Genomic DNA, 27,242 nt, shown 5'->3' with positions numbered 1-27,242 from the left:
GGTTCGATCTACCAAAATGCATCACCTCGCATTTATCTAAATTAAACTCCATCTGCCATTCGTCAGCCCACTGGCCCAACTGATCAAGATCCTGTTGCAATCTGAGATAACTTTCTTCACTATGCCACCAATCTTGGTGTCATCTGCAAACTTACAAACCATGTCCCCTATATTCTCATCCAAATCATTAATATAAATGACAAATAACAGTGGACCCGGCACTGATCCCTGAGGCACACCGCTGGTCACAGGCTGAAAAACATCCCTCTACAGCCGCCCTCTGGCTTCTGTGACGAAGCCAATTCTTTTATCCATTTCGATACCTCACCCTGGATCCCATGAGATTAAACTTCAGGCAACAGCCTACCCTACAGTGTACGGCTCTTGGATGTTCGAGAATAGCCTAGTACTTCATGTCGTTAGTGTACACTTAAACTGGACCAGATGCTGGGCAACACGACAGCTCAGTGACTATCACTGTTTGCTGTGCAGACACATGGATTTGGGCCAGTGTCTGTGTGAGTTTGCGCATTCTCCCCATGCTTGCGTGGGTTTTCTCCGGGTGCTCCGGTTTCCTCCCACACCCCAAAGATGTGCTATTAGGCTGATTGGAGGTAATAAATTGTCCCTAAATTAGTTTTCCCTCAATGTGGAATGCCATAAGCATAGATAAGGGTCATGGGTGGAGGGGGGACTGATAATGTTAAAATGGTGGCGTGGGCTCGTTGGGCCGAAGGGCCTGTTTCCCGGGCTGTTTTTGTCCTTTGTTATACGGTACCTTGTCAAAAACCTTGCTAAAGTCCATGTAGACAACATCAACTGCACTGCCCTCATCTACTTGGTCTTTTGTCAAAGATTTCTACTTGCACTCATCGGGACAAATGCAAGAATGCCAAATTTCAATCTCTCTCAACAATTCACACTGCACACTTCACAAGGGATGTGTTTTGTCAAAGCTTTTCCATTTTGCACTCATCAGACCAAATTCCACAATTTAATCTCTAGCAACAATTTACACTGCTGCTGAAAAATATGTTGTTTTGTTGAAGTTTTTCCTCTCGTACTCATCAGAGCAAATGCAAAAAATGCCAGATTTCAACAACTCAAAGTTTAAGTTTGTTTATTAGTGTCACAAGTCGGCTTACCTTAACACTGCAATGAAGTTACTGTGAAAATTCCCCAGTCGCCAGACTTGGCGCCTGTTTGGGTACATTGACGGAGAATTTAGCACAGCCAGTCCACCTAACCAGCACATTTTTCAGACTGTGGGAGGAAACCCACGCAGACACGGGGAGAATGTGCAGAGTCCGCACAGACAGTGACTCAAGCCGGGAATCAAACCTGGGTCCCTGGAGCTTTGAAGCAGCGGGTGTTAACCTGCTGTACCAAGGTGCCACCCAGTTTCAAACTCCCAATGTGAAAAAAAACACTTTCTGTCAAAGTTTTTCCTTTCACACTCATCAGGACATTCCGTGACCTCAGACGTCTGTAACTTTTCCCCTGACGGAAGAAGGTGGAAGAGAGAATGTCCAGGGTGCGTGGAGGGATCCTTGATTATGCCGGCTGCTTTTCCCCGAGGCAGCGGGAAGTGTAGACGGAGTCAATGGATGGGAGGCTGGTTTGTGTGATGGGACTGGGCTACATTCACGACCCTTTTGTAGTTCCTTGCGGTCTTGGGCAGAGCAGGAGCCCAGACCAAGCTGTGATACAACCAGAAAGAATGCTTTCTATGGGGCATCTGTAAAAGTTGGAGCGAGTCGTAGCGGACATTCATTCTGAATCTACCCAGTCTAATCCTGTTCGCTATGAGGTGCAGATGCCGGTGTTGAACTGGGGTGGGCACAGTAAGAACCTTCTTGACACCAGGTTAAAGTCCTACAGGTTTATTTGGAATCACGAGCTTTCGGAGCGCTGCCCCTTCATCAGGTGAGCGGAGAGGTAGATTCACAAACACGACATATAGCGGCCAAGACACAATTGCAGGATGAGACCCCCAACCATTATCTTGCAATGCTGTTAGAATTTTATAAGTTTCTATGTGATGCCCTGTCTTCTAAACTGCAGTGAATATAATCCTAACCCACTCAGTCTCTCCCCATATGACAGACCTGCCATCCCAGGAATCAGCCTGGTAAACATTCGCTGCGCTCCCTCTATAGCCAGGAACATCCTTCCTCAGATAAGGAGACCCAAGACTGCAAAAAAGGCAGGATATCTCGCAAAGCCACGTCGTAAGTTTTTGACCTGTGTTCCTGTTGTCAGCAGGGGGCAGATACGGGCTTCGTCATGTCAACATAAAGGGTCAAGTTCTTGAAGAAAGAGAAATTTTCCCAATCTCTTTTCAGAGTGCAACGCTCTCATTAAAATACAGAACGCAGAGATATTATAGAGGGGATATAGACACCAGAGAAAGTGCAGAGAAAAAGGAAGATACACAAGGATCTTGACAGATACACTTCCAAATTGCACCCCGCTAACTCCCCCCCACCGCCCCCACAGCAGTGAGTCCCACTTTCTCCCCCCCCCCAAATCCTTCTGAAAGAGAGAGGTTCAGCTGAGATACAACCTCCAAAACATCTTTGCAAAGTTCTGCAAGTGGACAGAGGGGGGAGTGGGGGGAGAATGTGGGACTCGCTCCCACGGCGGGGGGGAGTGGGGGGAGAATGTGGGACTCGCTCCCACGGGGGGACATCGCAGAGATGCAGGAGGGAGGTGAGATGGGTAAACGTACGAGGGAGAGAGGAATCATAAGAACATAAGAAATAGGAGCAGGAGTAGGCCATCTAGCCCTTCGAGCCTGCCCCGCCATTCAATAAGATCATGGCTGATCTGTCGTGGCTCAGTTCCACTTTCCCGCCCTCTCCCCATAACCCTTAATCCCCTCTCTTATCAAAAACCCATCAACCCGCTTCTTAAAAATATTTAGCGAGGCAGCCTCCACCACTTCAACGGGCAGAGAATTCCAGAGATTCACCACCCTTTGAGTGAAGAAGTTCCTCCTCAACTCCGTTCTAAACCGCCTCCCCTTTATCTTGAGGCTGTGCCCCCTAGTCCTACTGTCTTTTTTGAGCGGGAAGAGTCTCTCCACCTCTATCCTATCCATCCCATTCATCATCTTATACGTCTCAATGAGATCTCCCCTCATTCTTCTAAACTCTAACGAGTACAAGCCTAGTTTATTCAGCCTCTCCTCATAGCTCAACCCCCTCAACTCCGGTATCAGCCTAGTAAACCTCCTCTGCACTCCCTCCAAGGCCAAAATATCCTTGCGCAGGTGGTGTTGGGGGGTGAGATGGAGAGGGGTGTGGAGGAGGCGGGAGACTCAAGTGGGGCAGAACGGTGCAGTTCCTGCACTGCGAGAACTTTGGAATTATTACAAAGGGGTTCCCACAATGAAAGATATGAAACATTTAACAAAACCAGGTCTTTTCTTCAACTCATTTCTTCTCTTACGAGTCATTTAAAGTGGATGTCATTCGGAGATATCTGGGGCTGGTTAGGGAGCCCAGGCTGTGGCGAGATTGGAGGATGTGCATCTTAGTATAAGACCAACTGGGACCCCCCCGACCCCAATGCGAGGTCAATCTCGGTCAGCGAGAATGCAAGTACCCATCTATACAAACGGCGAGACTTAGGCAGCATCTGCTAAGGTCGTAACAAAAATCCCAAGGTATCCGATCAAAGTGTCATCAGACAACTGGAGGAGACATGAGGACAAGGGACTAAAAATTGGCTTGATTCCTGGGAGGAGAGGGTGGGGGGGGTTTGCCTCCCACGGGTAAACTCGTACCTGTACCTGCTGAGAGTTTAGGAGACTGAGAACCAATCTTAGATCTGATTTATTATTGTCACATGTATTGGGATACAGTGAAAAGTATTGTTTCTTGCACACCATACAGACAAAGCATACTGTTCATAGAGTACATAGATTTGATTTATTATTGTCACATGTATTGGGATACAGTGAAAAGTATTGTTTCTTGCGCACTATACAGACAAAGCATACTGTTCATAGAGTACATAGATTTGATTTATTATTGTCACATGTATTGGGATACAGTGAAAAGTATTGTTTCTTGCGCACTATACAGAAAAAGCATACTGTTCATAGAGAAGGAATGGAAAGAATGCAGAATGTAGTGTTACAGTCACAGCGAGGGTGTAGAGAAAGATCAACTTAAACTAAGGTAGGTCCATTTAAAAGTCTGACAGCAGCAGGGAAGAAGCTGTTCTTGAGTCGGTCGGTACGGGACCTCAGACTTTTGTATCTTTTTCCCAACGGAAGAAGGTGGAAGAGAGAATGTCCAGGGTGTGTGGTGGGGGGGGTTCCTTGATTATGCCGGCTGCTTTTCCCCGAGGCAGCGGGAAGTGTAGACGGAGTCAATGGATGGGAGGCTGGTTTGTGTGATGGGATTGGGGCTACATTCACCACCCTTTTGTAGTTCCTTGCGGTCTTGGGCAGAGGAGGATCCCAGACCGAGCTGTGATACAACCAGAAAGAATGCTTTCTATGGGGCATCTGTAAAAGTTGGTGAGAGTCCGTAGCGGACATGCCAAATTTCCTTAGTCTTCTGAGAAAGTAGAGGCGTTGGTGGGGCTTTCTTAACTATAGTGTCGGTGTGAGGGGGACCAGGACAGGTAATCTGGGCACCTAAGAGCTTGAAGCTCTCGACCCTTTCTGCTTCATTCCCGTTGATGTAGACAGGGGCATGTTCTCCTTTACACTTCCTGAAGTCGATGACAATCTCCTTCGTTTTGTTGACATTGAGGGAGAGATTATTGTCACCGCACCAGTTCACCAGATTCTCTGTCTCATCATTGTTTGAGATCCGACCCCACTGCGGTGGTGTCATCAGCAAACTGGAAAATGGAATTGGAGGGGGATTTGGCCGCACGGTTAGAGGTGTACAAGGGGTATAGTGAGGGGGCTGAGAACACAGCCTTGTGGGGCACTGGTGTTGAGGATGATGGAGGAGGTGTTGTTGCCTATCCTTACTGATTGTGGTCTCTGAGTTCGGAAGTTCAGGATCCAGTCCCAGAGGGAGGAGCCCAGGCCCAGGCCACAGAATTCCAGTCTTAATGGAACACATCAGATTTGGAGCGTTGCGGATGGGGAGGGGGATGTCATGCTTTGTCAGGGTGGGTTCTGAGGGCATTTGTCCCTCCACTAATGGGGACCCATAAGAAGGAATTTCTTCTGTCGGAGGATGGCATGGTGGCACAGTGGGTTAGCACTGCTGCCTTACAGCGCCAGGGACCCGGGTTCGATTCCCGGCCTCGGGTCACTGTCTGTGTGGAGTCTGCACATTCTCCCCGCGTCTGCGTGGGTTTCATCGAATTATAGAATCCCTACAGTGTAAAAAGAGGCCATTCGGCCCATCAAGCCTGCATCGGCCACAATCCTACCCAGGCCCTACCAACGTAACCCCACATATTTACCCCACTAACCCCTCCCTGATACTAAGGGGCAATTTAGCCTGGCCAATCCACCTAACCTGCATATCTTTGGACTGTGGGAGGAAACCAGAGCACCCAGAGGAAACCCACACAGACACGGGGAGAATGTGCAGACTCTGCACAGACAGTGACCCGAACCGGGAATCGAACCCAGGGCTCTGTAGGCTTTCGTCCATAGTCTGAATGATGTGCAGGTTAGGTGGATTGGCCATGGTAAATTGCCCCTTAGTGTCCAAAGATGTGCAGGTTAGGGTGGATTGGCCATGCTAAATTGCCCCTTAGTGTCCAAAGATGTGCAGGTTAGGGTGGATTGGACGTGGTAAATTGCCCCTTAGTGTCCAAAGATGTGCAAGTTAGATGGATTGGCCATGCTAAATTACCCCTTAGTGTCCAAAGATGTAAAGGTTAGGTGGATTGGCCATGCTAAATTGCCCCTTAGTGTCCAAAGGTGTGTGGGTTAGGGTGGATTGGCCATGCTAAATTGCCCCTTAGTGTCCAAAGATGTGCAGGTTAGGTGGATTGGCCATGCTAAATTGCCCCTTAGTGTCCAAAGATGTGTGGGTTAGGGTGGATTGGCCGTGGTAAATTGCCCCTTAGTGTCCAAAGATGTGCAGGTTAGGTGGATTGGCCATGCTAAATTTCCCCTTAATGTCCAAAGATGTAAAGGTTAGGTGGATTGGCCATGCTAAATTGCCCCTTAGTGTCCAAAGATGTGTGGGTTAGGGTGGATTGGCCATGCTAAATTGCCCCTTAGTGTCCAAAGATGTGTAGGTTAGGGGGATTGGCCATGCTAAATTGCCCCTTAGTGTCCAAAGATGTGTGGGTTAGGGTGGATTGGCCATGCTAAATTGCCCCTTAGTGTCCAAAGATGTGTGGGTTAGGGTGGATTGGCCATGCTAAATTGCCCCTTAGTGTCCAAAGATTTGCAGGTTAGGGTGGATTGGCCGTGCTAAATTGCCCCTTAGTGTCCAAAGATGTGCGGGTTAGGGTGGATTGGCCATGCTAAATTGCCCCTTAGTGTCAGGGGAATTAGCAGGGTAAATATGTGGGGTTACGGGAATGGGGTTTGGGTGGGATTGCGCTCGGTGCTGACTCGATGGGTCGAATGTGGGGATTCTACGATCTGATGAATGGGTAAAAGATTGATTCTTCCTTGATGGTTTGGGGGGGGGGGGGATGAGGTTGATTGTCTGGGGAACAGGGACTTGACTTTTCCTCTGGGACTCCAGAAGGCCTTGGTCCGCACCCGGATGAGATTCCCTCGGAGGGGAGGGAGCAGAGGGGATAGTTGGGAGCTGGCCGGGGTTGGGGGTGGTTTCTTTGGCCAGTTGAGTGATGGTCGAGGCAGCAAATGACTTTCTTCATCTCTGGCTTTGTTAGGAGGGTGAAGCTACAAGTGCGAGGTCTGTGGGACGTGGGGACAGGATAGGAACGCCATGGATTACTGGTGAATCTTTGTGGATAAAATCTTCAACAATGTTTGCATAGCTTTGTGGAAATTGATGGCCCAACCTAGAGGAGGAAAGAGAAACATCAAAAACCTAAGGACGTGCATTCTCTTTCACCCCCTCATGAAGTCCCACCGACCCTCCCCGCGGTGCGGCGCTCCCTCGGCACCAACCCTCCCCACAGTGCGGCACTCCCTCAGCACCGACCCTCCCACAGTGCGGCACTCCCTCAGCACCGACCCTCCCCACAGTGCGGCGCTCCCTCGGCACCGACCCTCCCCACAGTGCGGCACTCCCTCAGCACCGACCCTCCCACAGTGCGGCGCTCCCTCGGCACCAACCCTCCCCACAGTGCGGCGCTCCCTCGGCACCGACCCTCCCCACAGTGCGGCGCTCCCTCGGCACCGACCCTCCCCACAGTGCGGCACTCCCTCAGCACCGACCCTCCCACAGTGCGGCGCTCCCTCGGCACCGACCCTCCCCACAGTGCGGCGCTCCCTCGGCACCGACCCTCCCACAGTGCGGCGCTCCCTCGGCACCGATCCTCCCCACAGTGCGGCGCTCCCTCGGCACCGACCCTCCCCACAGTGCGGCGCTCCCTCGGCACCAACCCTCCCACAGTGCGGCGCTCCCTCAGCACCGACCCTCCCACAGTGCGGCGCTCCCTCGGCACCGACCCTCCCCACAGTGCGGCGCTCCCTCGGCACCGACCCTCCCCACAGTGCGGCACTCCCTCAGCACCGACCCTCCCACAGTGCGGCGCTCCCTCGGCACCGACCCTCCCCACAGTGCGGCGCTCCCTCAGCACTGACCCTCCCACAGTGCGGCGCTCCCTCGACACCCACGCTCCCACAGTGCGGTGCTCCCTCAGCACCGACCCTCCCCACAGTGCGGCACTCCCTCAGCATCGACCCTCCCACAGTGCGGCGCTCCCTCAGCACTGACTCCCCCACAGTGCGGCGCTCCCTCAGCACCGACCCTCCCCACAGTGCGGCGCTCCCTCGGCACCGACCCTCCCCACAGTGCGGCGCTCCCTCAGCACCGACCCTCCCACAGTGCGGCGCTCCCTCAGCACCGACCCTCCCACAGTGCGGCGCTCCCTCAGCACCGACCCTCCCCACAGTGCGGCGCTCCCTCGGCACCGACCCTCCCACAGTGCGGCGCTCCCTCGGCACCGACCCTCCCACAGTGCGGCGCTCCCTCAGCATCGACCCTCCCACAGTGCGGCGCTCCCTCGGCACCGACCCTCCCCACAGTGCGGGAACTCACCCAGGGAGAAGGAGGCTTTGATCCCTCTGTCATTGAGGGGTTGAGGATTCCGAAAGTTGTTGATGAGGGGTTGTGTGTTAACTGTCTCATCCACACTGCCAAACAACTTGGTCTGCAGGGCTGTTAGCTGAAGACAAGGTGGTTAATGTTCGGAAGCTGGGGTAGGGCTAAAGACTCAAATTCTACACCTCCTTCCATAACTTTGGCTTTTCCCAATGCAATTCATTCCAGGGAATAAAGACCTTCCCTCACCGGGATGGCACGGTGGGGTTGGCACTGCTGCCTCACAGCGCCAGGGACCCAGGTTCGATTCCCGGCTCGGGTCACTGTCTGTATGGAGTCTGCACATTCTCCCCATGTCTGCGTGGGTTTTCTCCGGGTGCTCTGGTTTCCTCCCACAGTCCAAAGATGTGTAGGTTAGGGTGGATTGGCCATGCTAAATTGCCCCTTAGTGTCCAAAGATGTGTAGGTTAGGGTGGATTGGCCATGCTAAATTGTCCCTTAGTGTCCAAAGATGTGTAGGTTAGGGTGGATTGGCCATGCTAAATTGTCCCTTAGTGTCCAAAGATGTGTAGGTTAGGTGGATTGGCCATGCTAAATTGTCCCTTAGTGTCCAAAGATGTGTAGGTTAGGTGGATTGGCCATGCTAAATTGTCCCTTAGTGTCCAAAGATGTGCAGGTTAGGTGGATTGGCCATGCTAAATTGTCCCTTAGTGTCCAAAGATGTGCAGGTTAGGGTGGATTGGCCATGCTAAATTGTCCCTTAGTGTCCAAAGATGTGTAGGTTAGGTGGATTGGCCATGCTAAATTGTCCCTTAGTGTCCAAAGATGTGTAGGTTAGGGAGATTGGCCATGCTAAATTGTCCCTTAGTGTCCAAAGATGTGCAGGTTAGGTGGATTGGCCATGCTAAATTGTCCCTTAGTGTCCAAAGATGTGCAGGTTAGGGTGGATTGGCCATGCTAAATTGTCCCTTAGTGTCCAAAGATGTGCAGGTTTGGTGGATTGGCCGTGCTAAATTGTCCCTTAGTGTCAGTGGATTAGCAGGATAAATACGTGGGGTTTTTTGGTTGGTTTTAGTCCAACTGATTTATTTGTTAATACTCACAGGCTTTCGAGGGGACTGCCTCTTCGTCACCTGACGAAGAGGCAGTCCCCTCGAAAGCTTGTGAGTATTAACAAATAAACCGGTTGGACTAAAACCTGGTGTTGTCAGGCTTTTTACTGTGTTTATGCCAGTCCAACGCTGGCATACCCACATCATTTTTTGGTTGGAACAGAATAGAATAAGAACTAGGAGTAGGAGTGGGCCATCTGACCCCTCGAGCCTGCTCCGCCATTCAATAAGATCACGGCTGATCTTTTCTGTGGACTCAGCCCCCACTTATCCACCCCCCTCCCCTTAATTCCTTTACTGTTCAAAAATCTATCTATCCTTGCCTTAAAAACATTCAACGAGGGAGCCTCAACTGGGCAGGGAGTTCCACAGATTCACAACTCTTTGGGTGAAGAAGTTCCTCCCCAACTCAGTGCTGGGGTAGGATTGTGGTTGGTGCAGACTCAATGGGCCAAATAGCCTCCTGCTGTACTATGGTAGGGAGCCTCTGATCCAGTGAGTGGCGCACTCCGAGAGCTTCCAAACTTCCCCGGTCGAAGAGGCGCACTGTCACCTTTTGCGTTCAGAGCCGGAGGCGCGACCCGGAGATCCACAACCTACCTGGGAGAGGGAGAGTCTGATCCGCTGGTGGAAGAAAATCCAGCGGACACTCTGGTAGCAAGGTGGGGTGGTCAGCGAGCCACTGTAGGTGAAGTATTTACCCAGCTCCGTGGGCAACAGCGACTGGACATCGAAGGAGGGGATCGTGACCTGTTGACCTGGAAATGGAACAACGAGGAAGAGCTCCTTACACACCCGTGTGGCCAACACCCCTCCATCTCCATTTCCAAGTTTGCTGACCACACCACCATGAGTGGATTGGGACTCAAACAACAACGAGACAGAGTACAGGAACGAGACAGAGAATCTGGTGAACTGGTGCGGCGACAATAATCTCTCCCTCAATGTCAACAAAACGAAGGAGATTGTCATCGACTTCAGGAAGTGTAAAGGAGAACGTGCCCCTGTCTACATCAACGGGGACAAAGTAGAAATGGTCGAGATCTTAAAGTTTTTAGGTGTCCAGATCACCAACAACCTGTCCTGGTCCCCCCCCCCCCAAGCCGACACTATAGTTAAGAAAGCCCCACCAACGCCTCTACTTTCTCAGAAGACTAAGGAAATTTGGCATGTCCGCTACGACTCTCACCAACTTTTACAGATGCCCCATAGAAAGCATTCTTTCTGGTTGTATCACAGCTTGGTCTGGGCTCCTGCTCTGCCCAAGACCGCAAGGAACCACAAAAGGGTGGTGAATGTAGCCCCAATCCATTCACACAAACCAGCCTCCCATCCATTGACTCCGTCTACACTTCCCGCTGCCTCGGGGAAAAGCAGCCGGGATAATCAAGGACCACCCCCCCGACACACCCCGGACATTCTCTCTTCCACCTTCTTCCGTCAGGGAAAGAGATACAAAAGTCTGAGGTCCCGTACTGACCGACTCAAGAACAGCTTCTTCCCTGCTGCTGTCAGACTTTTGAATGGACCTACCTCGCATTAAGTTGATCTTTCTCTACACCCCTCGCTGTGACTGTAACACTACACTCTGCACCCTCCCCTTTCCTTCTCTATGAACGGTATGCTTTGTCTGTATAGCGCGCAAGAAACAATACTTTTCACTGTATCCCAACACATGTGACAATAATAAATTGAATCTATGTACTCTATGAACGGTATGCTTTGTCTGTATAGCGCGCAAGAAACAATACTTTTCACTGTATCCCAATACATGTGACAATAATAAATGAAATCTATGTACTCTATGAACGGTATGCTTTGTCTGTATAGCGCGCAAGAAACAATACTTTTCACTGTATCCTGATACAGTACACTCCCTCGAGAGCAAGAACATCCTTTCTCAGATAAGGAGACCAAAACTGCACACAATATTCTAGGTATGGCCTCACCAACGCCCTGTGTAAACACATCCCTGCTCCTGTACTCGAACCCCCTCGCAATGAAGGCCAACGTACCATTTACCTTCTTTACCGCCTGCTGCACCTGCACGCTTACCTTCAGCGACTGGTGCACCCAGATCCCTCTGCACACTCCCCTCTCCCAATTTACAGCTACTCGGGTAGTTATCTGCCTTCTTATTTTTGCTTCCAAAGTCAATAACCTCACACTTGTACAGCATCTACCATCGATTAGCCCACTCACCCAACCTTCCAGGACATTCTGAAGGATCTCTGCATCCTCATCACGGTTCACCCTCCCACCCAACTTGATGTCATCTACAAACTTTCAGATCTTACAGTTGTTGGGTTCCAGCACCGATCCCGGTGGCACCCCACTAGTTATAATGTGTTACTTGTTGTGCTGGTTAGGTGGATTGGCCATGCTAAATTGTCCCTTAGTGTCCAAAGATGTGTAGGTTAGGGTGGATTGACCATGCTAAATTGTCCCTTAGTATCCAAGGATGTGCAGGTTAGGTGGATTGGCCATGCTAAATTGTCCCTTAGTATCCAAGGATGTGCAGGTTAGGGTGGATTGGCCATGCTAAATTGTCCCTTAGTGTCCAAAGATGTGTAGGTTAGGGTGGATTGGCCATGCTAAATTGTCCCTTAGTGTCCAAAGATGTGCGGGTTAGGGTGGATTGGCCATGCTAAATTGTCCCTTAATGTCCAAAGATGTGCAGGTTAGGGTGGATTGGCCATGCTAAATTGTCCCTTAGTGACCAAAGATGTGCAGGTTAGGGTGGATTGGCCATGCTAAATTGTCCCTTAATGTCCAAAGATGTGCAGGTTAGGGTGGATTGGCCATGCTAAATTGTCCCTTAGTGACCAAAGATGTGCAGGTTAGGGTGGATTGGCCATGCTAAATTGTCCCTTAATGTCCAAAGATGTGCAGGTTAGGGTGGATTGGCCGTGATAAATTGCCCCTTAGTGTCCAAAGATGTGCGGGTTACAGAGCCAGAGAGGTTTACAGCAGGGAAACAGGCCCTTCGGCCCAACTTGTCCATGCTGCCCTTTTTCTCAAACCCCGAGGCTAATCCCAGTTGCCCGCGTTTGGCCCATATCCCTCTATACCCACCTTACCCATGTAACTGTCTAAGCGCTTTTTAAAAGACAAAATTGTACCCGCCTCTCCTACTGCCTCTGGCAGCTCGTTCCAGACTCTCACCACCCTCTGTGTGAAAAAAATTGCCCCTCTGGACCCTCTCCCCTCTCACCTTGAACCCTCTAGTTTTAGGCTCCCCTACCTTTGGGGAAAAGATATTGACTATCTAGCTGATCTGTGCCCCTCGTTATTTTATAGACCTCTATAAGATCACCCCTCAACCTCCTACGCTCCAGAGAAAAAAAATCCCAGTCTATCCAGCCTCTCCCTGTAACTCAAGTCCCGGTAGCATCCTGGTAAATCTTTTCTGCACTTGGGTTCGGTGGATTGGCCGCGCCCTCTTGTGTCGGGGCGAATTGGCTGGGTAAATACGCGGGATAGGATGGGATTGTGGTTGGCGTTGGCTCGATGGGCCGAATGGCCTCCTTGTGCACTGTAGGGATTCTCTCCCATCAAAACCTTACCTGCGAATGCGACAGATTCCAAGTGACTTAAGATATTCTCGTAAGCTGGGTTATTTTTATCCCCGACCTGCATGGAATTTTAAGGAAATCGGTGTGTTAATATCCAATATTTCACAGTTTTTCAACGCAGTCTATTTCTTTTCTCGTGAATTGTGAAGAACAAGTTCCGACAAATTGGGTAACTCTCCCCAATGACTCAGTTCATGCGATTCCTGTCAGTGGTTGTGACAGATTTTGTGTCACGTAACTCTCCCGCGCTCTTCTCTGAATATTTCCAGGATGTTGTGTTTGCTCAGTCAATTTACTCCCGCTTACGCTGTCAAATAAACTCTGGTCTGCTCCTTGCTGTAAAGACAGATCGCCGCTCGCTCGATCAATACACTCTGCCTGCTGTTTTCTAGGCAAACAGATTCTGTCTGCTATAAAATTGGGTGTGGCACGGTAGGTTAGCGCTGCTGCCTCGCGGCGCCAGGGACGCAGGCTCAATTTTAGCCTCGGATCAGTGTCTGTGCGGAGACCACACTTTCTCTCCCCACCGTGTCTGCGTGGGTTTCCTCTGAGTGCTCCGGTTTCCTCCCACAGTCCAAAGATGTGCAGGTTAGGGTGGATTGGCCGTGCTAAATTGCCCCTTAGTGTCCATAGGGACAATTCAGCATGGCCAATCCATCCTAACCCGCACATCTTTGGACACTAAGGGGCAATTTAGCACGGCCAATCCCCCCTAACCTGCACATCTTTGGACACTAAGGGACAATTTAGCATGGCCAATCCACCTAACCTGCACATCTTTGGACACTAAGGGGACAATTTAGCATGGCCAATCCACCTAACCTGCACATCTTTGGACACTAAGGGGCAATTTAGCATGGCCAATCCACCTAACCTGCACATCTTTGGACACTAAGGGGCAATTTAGCATGGCCAATCCACCTAACCTGCACATCTTTGGACACTAAGGGGCAATTTAGCATGGCCAATCCACCCTAACCTGCACATCTTTGGAGACTGAGGGACAATTTAGCACGGCCAATCCACCTAACCTGCACATCTTTGGACACTAAGGGGCAATTTAGCATGGCCAATCCCCCTAACCTGCACATCTTTGGAGACTGAGGGACAATTTAGCACGGCCAATCCACCTAACCTGCACATCTTTGGACACTAAGGGGCAATTTAGCATGGCCAATCCCCCTAACCTGCACATCTTTGGAGACTGAGGGACAATTTTGCATGGCCAATCCACCTAACCTGCACATCTTTGGACACTAAGGGACAATTTCACATGGCCAATCCACCTAACCTGCACATCTTTGGACAGTAAGGGACAATTTAGCATGGCCAATCCACCCTAACCTGCACATCTTTGGAGACTAAGGGACAATTTAGCATGGCCAATCCACCCTAACCTACACATCTTTGGACACTAAGGGACAATTTAGCATGGCCAATCCACCTAACCTGCACATCTTTGGACACTAAGGGGCAATTTAGCATGGCCAATCCACCTAACCTGCACATCTTTGGACACTAAGGGGCAATTTAGCATGGCCAATCCACCCTAACCTGCACATCTTTGGAGACTGAGGGACAATTTAGCACGGCCAATCCACCTAACCTGCACATCTTTGGACACTAAGGGGCAATTTAGCATGGCCAATCCCCCTAACCTGCACATCTTTGGAGACTGAGGGACAATTTAGCACGGCCAATCCACCTAACCTGCACATCTTTGGACACTAAGGGGCAATTTAGCATGGCCAATCCCCCTAACCTGCACATCTTTGGAGACTGAGGGACAATTTAGCACGGCCAATCCACCTAACCTGCACATCTTTGGACACTAAGGGGCAATTTAGCATGGCCAATCCCCCTAACCTGCACATCTTTGGAGACTGAGGGACAATTTTGCATGGCCAATCCACCTAACCTTTACATCTTTGGACACTAAGGGACAATTTCACATGGCCAATCCACCTAACCTGCACATCTTTGGACAGTAAGGGACAATTTAGCATGGCCAATCCACCCTAACCTGCACATCTTTGGAGACTAAGGGACAATTTAGCATGGCCAATCCACCCTAACCTACACATCTTTGGACACTAAGGGACAATTTAGCATGGCCAATCCACCTAACCTGCACATCTTTGGACACTAAGGGGCAATTTAGCATGGCCAATCCACCTAACCTGCACATCCTTGGACTTAAGTTTAGTTAAACTGTCCACTGTCAGTGAGATAAATAAAGTGTTACTTGTTGCTTTTCACAGAGTTTCAGATAGTTATTCTAATTTAGCACTTTGGCTTTCTTAAGCATTGATATCATCCCTTCTCTGACGCGTTTTAACAGATTATGAAAGGGAGGGTGTCCCCCCTTGAGTGGTTGCGTGTTAGACAGGGGGATCAGCCCCCTCTCCCCCCACCACCCCCACCCTCCCCGCTCCGTAACAACCAGTGCGACTGACGAGTGTCCAGAAACTTCCGCGCCCGGCGGAGCCAAAGGCATCAACGCGTAGCAGGGAACCCCCGTCAACGAGAGGTCGGGCAGGGGCTGGATCCAGATTTCCACTGGAACTGCTCACCTCCAGAAGAATTCCCAGCACCACCAGCCCGTCCTCCTCCTTCATGGCCTCCTTTGCGTTTGGATACTTCTCCGCGTTGTAATGGACGACATGCATCTGGAAGGTACCGATCCAGCTGTTAACACACGGAGCCTTATTTTGGAAGGTCTAACGCAGACGGGGAAATATACAGCAAATGGCAGAACCCTTGAGAGCATTGATAGGCAGAGGGATCTGGGCGTACAGATACACTGAAAGTGGCAACGCAGGCGGAGAAGGTGGTCAAGAAGGCATACGGCAATGCTCGCCTTCATCGGCCGGGGCACTGAGTTTAAAAATTGGCAAGACATGCTTGAGAGAACCTTAGTGAGGCCCCACTTGGGATATAGAGTTCAATTCTGGTCACCACACTACCAGAAGGATGTAGAGGCTTTGGAGAGGGTTACAGAAAAGATTGACCAGGATGTTGCCCCTGGTAGGGAGGGTATTAGCGATGAGGAGAGGTTGGAGAAACTTGGTTTGTTCCCACTGGAGGTTGAGGGGGAGACCTGATAGAAGTCTACAAGATTCTGAGGGGCAAGGACAGAGTGGATAGTCAGATTGTCCTCATGTCCGCGTGGGTTTCCTCCCTGTTCTCCTGTCTCCCCCCACAGTCCAAAGATGTGCGAGTGAGGTGGATTGGCCATGCTAAATTGTCCCGACTGTAAGGGGAGGGGTTAGCAGGGTAAATGTGTGAGGTTATAGGAACAGGGTGTGGTCGATGGGCTGAATGGCCTCCTTCTGCACTGTAGGGATTCTATGAAGCTTTTTCCCCAGGGTGAAAGAGTCAATTACTAGGGGGGGGGGGCAAAGGTTTAAGGTGTCAGGGGGTCAGGGGGCAAGGTTTAAAGGTGATGTACGAGGCAAGTTTTTCTACACAGAGGGTGGTGGGTACCTGGAACTCGCTACTGGGGGAGGGGAAGCGGATACGATAGTGAGTTTTTAGGGGCGCCTTGAGAAATACAGGAACAGGATGGGAATAGAGGGATACGGTCCCCGGAAGGGTAGGGGGTTTTAGTTCAGATGGGGCAGCATGGTCAGTGCAGGAGGGCCGAATGGCCTGTTCCTGTGCTGTAATTCTCTTTGTTCTTTGCCCGTGCCAGAGTGGGCCCCACGTCGTAGGCGGCGCCCCCCCCCCCCGTTTGGTGGGGTTGGGGGGGTGGGGGGGTTAGATCTTCCTGGGACATCTGGATATTCGACCAAGGGTGGCATCACAACCAAGTCTGACCCCAGTGGCTGCACAGAGGGCGTACTGGGTGTCAGGATGGGCAACTTATCCAGCCCAGGGTCACCCAGGTCAAAGGTGGCACCCTGACTGAGTTCGGCAGGGGGAGGGGCAATGCCGGTTAATTTTGCCTCAGCGGATACTTGCATTGATGTAGCGCCCCGTAACTGTCTCAGATTGCCCACGTTACTCACGCTTCAGCCACTATTTTAGGGAGTGGAGGAGGTTACAGGGATAGGGAGGGGGGTGTAGGGGGCTGGAGGAGGTTACAGGGATAGGGAGGGGATGTAGGGGGCTGGAGGGGGTTACAGAGATAGGGAGGGGGGTGTAGGGGGCTGGAGGAGGTTACAGAGATAGGGAGAGGGGTGTAGGGGGCTGGAGGGGGTTACAGAGATAGGGAGGGGGGTGTAGGGGGCTGGAGGAGGTTACAGAGATAGGGAGGGGGTGTAGGGGGCTGGAGGGGGTTACAGAGATAGGGAGGGGGGTGTAGGGGCTGGAGGAGGTTACAGAGATAGGGAGGGGGGTGTAGGGGGCTGGAGGAGGTTACAGGGATAGGGAGGGGGTTGTAAGGGCTGGAGGAGGTTACAGAGATAGGGAGGGGGGTGTAGGGGGCTGGAGGAGGTTACAGAGATAGGGAGGGGGGTGTAGGGGGCTGGAGGAGGTTACAGAGATAGGGAGGGGCTGGAGGGGGTTACAGAGATAGGGAGGGGGTGTAGGGGGCTGGAGGAGGTTACAGAGATAGGGAGGGGGTGTAGGGGCTGGAGGAGGTTACAGAGATAGGGAGGGGGTGTAGGGGGCTGGAGGAGGTTACAGAGATAGGGAGGGGGGTGTAGGGGCTGGAGAAGGTTACAGAGATAGGGAGGGGGTGTAGGGGGCTGGAGGGGGTTACAGAGATAGGGAGGGGGTGTAGGGGGCTGGAGGAGGTTACAGAGCTAGGGAGGGGGGTGTAGGGGGCTGGAGGGGGTTACAGAGATAGGGAGGGGGTGTAGGGGGCTGGAGGAGGTTACAGAGATAGGGAGGGGGGTGTAGGGGCTGGAGGGGGTTACAGAGATAGGGAGGGGGGTGTAGGGGGTTACAGAGATAGGGAGGGGGAGCCCACAGAGGGAATGAGCTTGAGGATGAGACTGTCCATCAGATAGAACAGCAGAATTAGGCCACTCGGCCCATCGAGTCGGCCCCGCCATGGCTGATACGTTTCTCAACCCCATTCTCCCACCTTTGACCCCGTAACCTTTGACCCCCTCACCCATCAAGGACCTGTCCATCTCTGTCTCAGACACGGACAGAGTGGGCTTCTTGCCGAGACGGAGAAGAGTGCGGGTCAGAGGGCACACGGGGGGGTGGTGAAGGGTCAGCTGGAAGGAGCACGGTCCGGCCACTGGGGGGGGGGGGGGGGCGCCACCACCCAGTTGGACAAGTTGAGGTTTCCGACGGGTGTCACGTGGGAAAATTGGCCTCGGACGATCGGGATGCGGAGAGGAAGGGTCGGAGTCAGGGATTCGGGTTCCGGCAGAGGGCGGCCTCAACTCGGGGGAGCGGGCAGCGAAATTAAGAGGGTGAAAGTGAGCCAATATTGCCCCCTCCTGCACCCCCCCCCCCCAAAAACAACCCCCCCCCCCCCCCAGCCACCTCGCCGTGCATCCTACCTCTGCTGGAGCCCCAATCCCGTTCACCCGGTGCTCCGATCCTCCGCTTGCCGTGCCGTTTCCCCAGTGCAAGTGCAGTTGCGCGGCGCAGTACCGCGCGGAGAGACTGGTGATGCACATAGAGGGGGGTAAATCCAGCTGGACTGATGGGGAGGGGAGAACAGCTTCGTCACGCTGGTGCCAGAGGAATGTAGCTTTACATATATCACATCTCACCCCACACCCCTCCCACCTCCGCACATCAACAAGCTCAGGTTTTTAGGTGTCCAGGTCACCTGTCCTGGTCTCCCCACACAACGCCGACACTATAGTTAAGAAAGCCCCACCAACGCCTCTACTTTCTCAGAAGACTAAGGAAATTTGGCATGTCCGCTACGACTCTCACCAACTTTTACAGACGCCCCATAGAAAGCATTCTTTCTGGTTGTATCACAGCTCGGTCTGGGCTCCTGCTCTGCCCAAGACCACAAGGAACTACAAAAGGGTGGTGAATGTAGCCCCAATCCATCACACAAACCAGCCTCCCATCCATTGACTCCGTCTACACTTCCCGCTGCCTCGGGGAAAAGCAGCCGGCATAATCAAGGACCCCCCCCCCAACACACCCCGGACATTCTCTCTTCCACCTTCTTCCATCGGGAAAAAGATACAAAAGTCTGAGGTCCCGTACCGACCGACTCAAGAACAGCTTCTTCCCTGCTGCTGTCAGACTTTTGAATGGACCTACCTCGCATTAAGTTGATCTTTCTCTACACCCTCGCTGTGACTGTAACACTACATTCCGCACCCTCTCTCCTTTCCTTCTCTATGCACGGTATGCTTTGTCTGTACAGCGCGCGGTAAACAATGCTGCCCCGAGGCGATGCTTACCCGTGTGGCCGTTATTGGAGAGGGTGAAGGAGGAGATGTTGGGTTTCCTGTATCCGGCCAACTGGACGTCTTTGAGGGAGGGGTCAAAGGTCACCACCTCAGTGTCAATATCGATCGGCGACTGGGACTCTCGGCCACAGTGCGGATAATCCTCCTTCCAGAACTCCGGACCCTGGGTGCCTGGATTGTATAGAGACAGGGTATTGACAAGGGTCCAACCCCTTCCCTATCTCTGTAACCCCCTCCAGCCCCCTACACCTCCCTATCTCTGTAACCTCCTCCAGCCCCCTACACCCCCTCCCTATCTCTGTAACCCCCTCCAGCCCCCTACACCCCCTCCCTATCTCTGTAACCCCCTCCAGCCCCCTACACCCCCTCCCTATCTCTGTAACCCCCTCCAGCCCCCTACACCCCCCTCCCTATTTCTGTAACCTCCTCCAGCCCCTACACCCCCCTCCCCATCTCTGTAACCTCCTCCAGCCCCCTACACTCCCTCCCTGTCTCTGTAACCTCCTCCAGCCCCCTACACCCCCCTCCCTATCTCTGTAACCTCCTCCAGCCCCTTACACCCCCTCCCTATCTCTGTAACCGCCTCCAGCCCCCTACACCCCCCTCCCTATCTCTGTAACCTCCTCCAACCCCCTACATCCCCCTCCCTATCTCCGTAACCTCCTCCAGCCCCCTACACCCCCCTCCCTATCTCTGTAACCCCCTCTAGCCCCCTACACCCCCCTCCCTCTCTGTAACCCCCTCCAACCCCTAAACCCCCCTCCCTATCACTGTAACCTCCTCCAGCCCCCTACACCCCCTCCCTATCTCTAACCTCCTCCAGCCCCCTACACCTCTTCCCTATCTCTGTAACCTCCTCCAGCCCCTACCCCCCCCCCTTCAAACACTCCCAGGACAGGTACAGCACGGGGTTAGATACAGAGTAAAGCTCCCTCTACACTGTCACCCCATCAAACACTCCCCAGGACAGGTACAGCACGGGGTTAGATACAGAGTAAAGCTCCCTCTACACTGTCCCCCCATCAAACATTCCCAGGACAGGTACAGCACGGGGTTAGATACAGAGTAAAGCTCCCTCTACACTGTCCCCCCATCAAACACTCCTGGAACAGGTACAGCATGGGGTTAGATACAGAGTAAAGCTCCCTCTACACTGTCCCCCATCAAACACTCCCAGGACAGGTACAGCACGGGGTTAGATACAGAGTAAAGCTCCCTCTACACTGTCCCCCCATCAAACACTCCCAGGACAGGTACAGCACGGGGTTAGATACAGAGTAAAGCTCCCTCTACACTGTCCCCCATCAAACACTCCCAGGACAGGTACAGCACGGGGTTAGATACAGAGTAAAGCTCCCTCTACACTGTCCCCATCAAACACTCCCAGGACAGGTACAGCATGGGGTTAGACACAGAGTAAATCCTGATCGATTATAAACGGATGGTGACACAATGCTATTTGATTCTCTCGCAGGTTGGAGGGGGTGGTTGCAGGAAAGCTAACAGAATGGAATTGGGGTAAATGGTTAAAAACCCTTTTGTGAAAGGCCATACCTTCATAAGTCCAGTGAGAACCTGTGCAGGAAAAGAAAGAGATATCAGAAACTGATTGGTTCAGTAACTCCAGAGTGTTTTATGGAACCCACCTGGATCTCATGTTTTAATTTGGCTAAGAATAAAACTTACTTGAGGTGTGATTCCAATGACCCACTAGGGAGCTTTTACCAAAGAAAATTTATTTAAGAATATAGTTAACATGTATGGTGAGAAAATTACCAAGGACTGCTGTCAATTACTAACAAATACACAAGAACCATAATAATGTATAACTCTTAACAAATATATCTAAGATGTTCCAATCAAATTGTCAAGTTTGCTGACCACACCACCATCAGTGGGTTGGGACTCAAACAACAACGAGACAGAGTACAGGAATGAGATAGAGGATCTGGTGAACCGGTGCAGTGACAATAATCTCTCCCTCAATGTCAACAAAACGAAGGAGATTGTCATCGACTTCAGGAAGTGTAAAGGAGAACATGCCCCTGTCTACATCAATGGGGACCAAGTAGAAATGGTCGAGGGTTCAATTTTTTATGTGTCCAGATCACCAACAACCTGTCCTGGTCCCCCCCCCCGCAATGCCGACACTATAGTTAAGAAAGCCCCACCAACGCCTCTACTTTCTCAGAAGATTGAGGAAATTTGGCATGTCCGCTACGACTCTCACCAACTTTTACAGATGCCCCATAGAAAGCATTCTTTCCGGTTGTATCACAGCTCGGTCTGGGCTCCTGCTCTGCCCAAGACCGCAAGGAACTACAGAAGGGTGGTGAATGTAGCCCCAATCCCATCCCACAAACCAGCCTCCCATCCATTGACTCCGTCTACACTTCCCGCTGCCTCGGGGAAAAGCAGCCGGCATAATCAAGGACCCCCCCCCCCCCACACACCCCGGACATTCTCTCTTCCACCTTCTTCCATCGGGAAAAAGATACAAAAGTCTGAGGTCCCGTACCGACCGACTCAAGAACAGCTTCTTCCCTGTCCGGGGTGTGTGTGGGGGGGGTCCTTGATTATGCCGACTGCTTTTCCCCGAGGCAGCGGGAAGTGTAGACGGAGCCAACCTCCCCGCCCAGCACCCCCCCGCCCCCCTCCCAATTTCCAACCACCCCCACAAGGCCTCAGCCAGACTGAGGACAAAGTACCAGAAATCAGGGCCGCATTTCTGTAGCGCCCTTTACTGACCGATGAGGAACTTAGTGAAAGGGCTGCCCCTGCGGTGACTTGGAGTGGGGAGGGGGGAACGCGGCCGCCATTTTTTTGTGCACAGCAAGATCCCACGAGCGGCAAAGTGAATCAGAGGTGCTGGCAGAGGGAAGGCGCGATGTTGGGTACGATGTTGGGAGGGAGGGGGTGGGGAGAGAGGGGAGAGGAGGTGGAGGGGAGGAGGGAAGGAGACGGGTGGGGGGGGGTGGGGGGGTGGTGGGGGCATGTTGCTGAGCAGTCGCCACTCAAATCGCCCGCCAGTTCCATCACGGACACTCGGCAGGGTCTCGAGTCTCGACCGTCACCCCACCCCCCCTCCCCCCCGCCGCAGCAGTGAGGGCTCCCCCACTCCCCCCCCCCTCAGTACCCGCACCAGGGTAGGGGTCAGTCCTGGATCGCAGGCTGGGATCCCCACAGACTGCTCACCCTAGGGGAGAGTGAGAGAGAGGACACCTCCCCACCCCCCCACTACCCTCACTGGCTGTATTGCTGAGAGATAGAGAGAGAGACAGAGAGAGAGAGGGACAGAGACAGAGAGGGAGGGAGAGAGAGAGATAGAGAAAGAGAGATAGAGAGAGACAGAGAGAAAGAGACAGAGAGAGAGAGAGGCAGAGAGAGATAGGAGAGAGAGACAGAGAGAGGCAGAGAGAGAAGGAAAGACAGAGAGAGAGGGAGAGAGAGAGACAGAAACAGAGACAGAGACAGAGAGACAGACGGAGTGGGAGAAAGACAGGTAGAGAGAGTGAGAGAGAGAGAATGACAGAGAGAGAGAAAGAGAGAGAGACAGAGAGAGGCAGAGAGAGAAGGAAAGACAGAGAGGGAGAGAGAGAGACAGAGAGAGACAGAGAGAGAGAGAGACAGAGAGAGAGAGAGACAGAGACAGAGAGAGGCAGAGAGAGAGAGACAGAGAGAGATAGAGAGAGAGACAGAGAGAGGCAGAGAGAGAAGGAAAGACAGAGGGAGAGAGAGAGACAGAGACAGAGACAGAGAGACAGACAGAGTGGGAGAAAGACAGGCAGAGAGAGTGAGAGAGAGAGAATGACAGAGAGAGAGACAGAGAGAGAGAATGAGAGAGAGAGAGAGGGAACGAGAAAGACAGAGGTAGAGAAAGAAAGAGAGAGACAGAGAGTGAGGGAAAAAGACAGAGAGAGACACACAAAGACAGAGAGAGAGAGAGAGAGTTACCCACAGGGGCCCGTGCCTGGAAGCTGTTAGATTTGGGAAGCTGAGGAGGCTTTGGGAAGGAACAGGATAATGACACGCCTGCAAACAGCCGCAGAGCAACAAGTATTCATCGGATTAGTGCTGGCAGGATCGGGGCGAAGGGAACGGGTCCCGTGCCTCACTGTCTCGCCTGGAGGAGATATTAAAGGCGTCTCTGTCACCAAGGTTAGTCCGCGAAAAGCCTCAGGAATCCCCCACAGCCCGGCGGACAAAACTTCCTCATCCTGTCCCGAAAAGACACCCAAACACGTCCCGGCCTCTCGATGGGAAAGGCGACGTGTGTGCGGGACTGGGATTGCAGCGATTGTCCTGTAATGGAAGTGAGGGGAGGGACACATTGCGTGACACAGTTAATCCCCACCCCAGAGTGTGAGAGAAGGAATGTCACCTCTACCCTGGTGGGGGAGGGGGGCCTACGCAGTGGGCGGGGGGGGGGGGGGGGGGGTGATTAGCGTCCCTATTTCTGAGCCAGAAGCCCCCCTCTACCACCCCCCTCCCCGCCCCCCACCCCGAAGCTATGAGCTCCCCCTCCTGGGGTGAGGGACTAATGACCCATTCCGAGAGCGATTAGTTTGCGTCAGTTGCGTTGAAAGCTGTCAGTTCACACAATCGAGCCAAGGAAAATGTCTTCGCCTTGCCAAAGAGGCGATAATAAATACAGTAAGGAGTCTCACGACGCCAGGTTAAAGTCCAACAGGTTTATTCGGAATCGCGAGCTTTCGGAGCACTGCCCCTTCATCAGGTGCCTTAGGGAAAAACAGGAGTTACAAAGTTGCACCGAAGAAATCGAGGAATCGGAAGTTTGTGCCCGCGTTTTTCGGGTGGGGTGATGCCTCCCACAGTCGAATAATTGTTGATACTACTCTCCCCAGGCAGAAGTGTCTAATATTGGCTGGCAAAGAGAGAAAGAGAGAGAGGCCGGAGGAACAACTGACCGGCAGACGGTTAGGGTTAGGGTCAGGGTTAGGGTTAGAGTGAGGCATTAGGGTTAGGGGTAGGGGTAGGGTCAGGGTCAGGGTTAGGGTTAGGGTTAGAGTAAGGCATTAGGGTTAGGGTCAGGGTTAGAGTTAGAGTTAGAGTTAGGGTTAGGGGTAGGGTTAGGGCTAGGGCTCGGCATCAGGGTTAGGGTTAAGGTTATGGTTGGGGTTCGGGTTAGTGTTAGGGTTAGGGTTAGTGTTACAGTTGGGGTTAGGGTTCGGCATTAGGGTTAGCGTTAAGGTTACGGTTGGGGTTCGGGTTAGTGTTAGGGTTAGGGTTAGGATTAGTGTTACAGTTGGGGTTAGGGTTCGGCATTAGGGTTAGGGTTAAGGTTATGGTTGGGGTTCAGGTTAGTGTTAGGGTTAGGGTTAGTGTTAGGGTTAGGGTTCAGCATTGGCCGGTTAGTGTTAGGGTTAGGGTTAGTGTTAGAGTTAGGGTTAGGGTTCGGCATCAGGGTTAGGGTTAAGGTTATGGTTGGGGTTCGGGTTAGTGTTAGGGTTAGGGTTAGGGTTCAGCATTGGCCGGTTAGTGTTAGGGTTAGGGTTAGGGTTAGGGTTAGTGTTAGGGTTAGGGTTAGGGTTCGGCATCAGGGTTAGGGTTAAGGTTATGGTTGGGGTTCGGGTTAGTGTTAGGGTTAGGGTTAGTGTTAGGGTTAGGGTTAGGGTTCAGCATTGGCCAGTTAGGGTTAGGGTTAGGGTTAGGGTTAGTGTTAGGGTTAGGGTTAGTGTTAGAGTTAGGGTTAGGGTTCGGCATCAGGGTTAGAGTTAAGGTTATGGTTGGGGTTCGGGTTAGGGTTAGTGTTAGGGTTAGGGTTCAGCATTGGCTGGTTAGTGTTAGGGTTAGGGTTAGGATTAGGGTTAGTGTTCGGGTTAGGGTTAAGGTTCGGGGTTAGTGTTAGGGTTAGGGTTAGGGTTAGTGTTCGGGCTAAGGTTTGGGGTTAGTGTTAGGGTTAGGGTTCGACATTGGCCGCTGTGGCGAGCAGGGTAAATGTTTGTCCAGCTCGCAGATGGGTGTGTGGAAGTCCGGGGAGGGGGGAGACTCGACTTACCGCCTGTCCCTTTGTCCGACTGACCAGCACCCCAAATTAACAGAAACACCCCACTGAGAGCCAAGACCCTGCGTCCTGCCAGCATCCTCATCGCTGTACCTGCAGAGAGAGAGAGAGAGAGAGAGAGAGAGATCGTCAGGCGCCTGGCTCTGCTCTCGGGTGACTGTGTGAATACTGCCGTCTCCACAACCCCTCCGTCTCACATTCCAAACCCCTCCACTGAGGCTGGCCCCATCCCTTAATCCCATCCCTGACTTCTTAAGGTGGAACGGCACCTGTTAAGGTGGACCTTGCTGGGTGTCTCCCCCACCTGGACACCTTGTCAAACCCACCACCCGCACCCCCCCGCCCCCCCCGGCATCCCTGTGCCAGCTGGTCCTGCCAATTTCGAGGGCAAGTCATTGCTCTGTTCACGGTATCCGGCCCAGAAGGGTAATCCCCACTTTATCACGGGAACCGTCAAGCTTTGGACCATTAAGATTGGACTGAGGTTACAGTCACTGGGGGCTCCCTCAGCACTAACCTGAATCGGGGAGTGTTCCTCAATTCGGGGCTCGGATACAGAATGGGGGCAACTCTGGAGAATCGTGCCCAGAATTCGAGATGTGGGTCCCAGTGCCGAGGGAGCGCCGCACTGTGGGGAGGGTCGGTGCTGAGGGAGCGCCGCACTGTGCGGGGGGTCGGTGCTGAGGGAGCGCCGCACTGTGGGGGGGGTTGGTGCTGAGGGAGCGCCGCACTGTGGGGGGGGTCGGTGCTGAGGGAGCGCCACACTGTGGGGAGGGTCGGTGCCGAGGGAGCGCCGCACTGTGGGAGGGTCGGTGCCGAGGGAGCGCCGCACTGTGGGGAGGGTCGGTGCTGAGGGGGGAGGTGAAAATTAGGGTTTTATCTGTGGAAAGGCACACGGGTGGGAAAGGGTCAAAATACACGGTATCTAGGGATTAAAATACTTCAGAGATTTAAACATTTTCTAACATAAAGAGGATTTTCCTTCTCCCCCTTAATGCTCTTAAACATTCACGAGGTGGCACGTTTGTCTCAAAGTGCCTCATGCCTTCATATTTCCTCCCTATCTCTGTAACCCCCTCCAGCCCCCTACACCCCCTCCCTATCTCTCTAACCCCCTCCAGCCCCTTACACACCCCTCCCTATCTCTGTAACCCCCTCCAGCCCCCTACACCCCCCTCCCTATCTCTCTAACCCCCTCCAGCCCCCTACACCCCCCTCCCTATCTCTGTAACCCCCTCCAGCCCCCTACACCCCCCTCCCTATCTCTGTAACCCCCTCCAGCCCCCTACACCCCCCTCCCTATCTCTCTAACCCCCTCCAGCCCCCCTACACCCCCCTCCCTATCTCTGTAACCCCCTCCAGCCCCCTACACCCCCCTCCCTATCTCTGTAACCTTCTCCAGCCCCCTACACCCCCTCCCTATCTCTGTAACCCCCTCCAGCCCCCTACACCCCCTCCCTATCTCTGTAACCCCCTCCAGCCCCTACACCCCCTCCCTATCTCTGTAACCTCCTCCAGCCCCCTACACCCCCTCCCTATCTCTGTAACCCCCTCCAGCCCCCTACACCCCCTCCCTATCTCTGTAACCCCCTCCAGCCCCTACAACCCTCCGAGATCTCTGCATTCCTCTAATTCCGGCCTCTCGAACACCCCCCCGATTCTCATCGCTCTGCCATTGAGGGGCTGTGCCTTCAGCTGCCTTGGGGGGGCGCCCTAAGCTCCGGAATTCCCTCCTGAACCCCTCCACCTCTTCCTTTCATGAAGTTTGCTACCAACTCCATTTTACATTAGCTCTTTCACGGGTGTGTAGGGGGCGCCACTTGGCCAGGCTTAGCGTTCCTTGCCTACCCCTAATTGCCCCTTGAACTGAGTGTCTTGCTCGGTCAGAGAGGGGCAGTTATAAGTTGACCACATTGCTGTGTGTGTGGGTGGGTGTGGAGTCACATGTAGGCCAGCTGGGTAAGGACGGCAGATTTCCTTCCCTAAAGGGGACATGAGTGAACCAGGTGGGT

The 27,242-nt window shown here is 52.8% G+C and overlaps 1 protein-coding gene across 1 annotated transcript; it reads right to left on the bottom strand.

Moving 5' to 3' along the window:
- Positions 1-6,766: 6,766 nt before the first annotated feature.
- Positions 6,767-25,411, bottom strand: LOC145339082 (carbonic anhydrase 14-like). Its single transcript, XM_080183513.1, has 9 exons — positions 25,225-25,411; positions 20,760-20,780; positions 19,197-19,376; positions 18,327-18,469; positions 15,438-15,533; positions 12,856-12,922; positions 9,890-10,047; positions 8,175-8,301; positions 6,767-6,969 (listed from the first exon to the last, which is right to left on the bottom strand). The coding sequence occupies exons 1-9, from the start codon at positions 25,313-25,315 to the stop codon at positions 6,899-6,901; spliced, it is 954 nt and encodes a 317-aa protein (XP_080039639.1). The 5' UTR covers positions 25,316-25,411; the 3' UTR covers positions 6,767-6,898.
- Positions 25,412-27,242: the final 1,831 nt, after the last annotated feature.

This window comes from Carcharhinus amblyrhynchos, unplaced genomic scaffold, assembly GCF_965287045.1.
Source record: "Carcharhinus amblyrhynchos unplaced genomic scaffold, sCarAmb.v2.hapA chromosome_319, whole genome shotgun sequence".
NCBI lineage: Eukaryota > Metazoa > Chordata > Chondrichthyes > Carcharhiniformes > Carcharhinidae > Carcharhinus > Carcharhinus amblyrhynchos.
Note: the sequence above shows the minus strand (reverse complement) of the source record. Positions and strands in the feature narration are given on the sequence as shown.

What these genes read in the sequence shown, in the direction of transcription:
- LOC145339082 (XM_080183513.1), bottom strand. Translation starts at nt 25,315, where the DNA reads ATGAGGATGCTGGCAGGACGCAGGGTCTTGGCTCTCAGTGGGGTGTTT. An exon ending in GTCGGACAAAGGGACAGGCG is followed by an intron (nt 20,781 to 25,224) that starts GTAAGTCGAGTC and finishes TTTCCTGCACAG; the next exon opens with GTTCTCACTGGACTTATGAA. An exon ending in CAAAGCCTCCTTCTCCCTGG is followed by an intron (nt 6,970 to 8,174) that starts GTGAGTTCCCGC and finishes TTCCTCCTCTAG; the next exon opens with GTTGGGCCATCAATTTCCAC.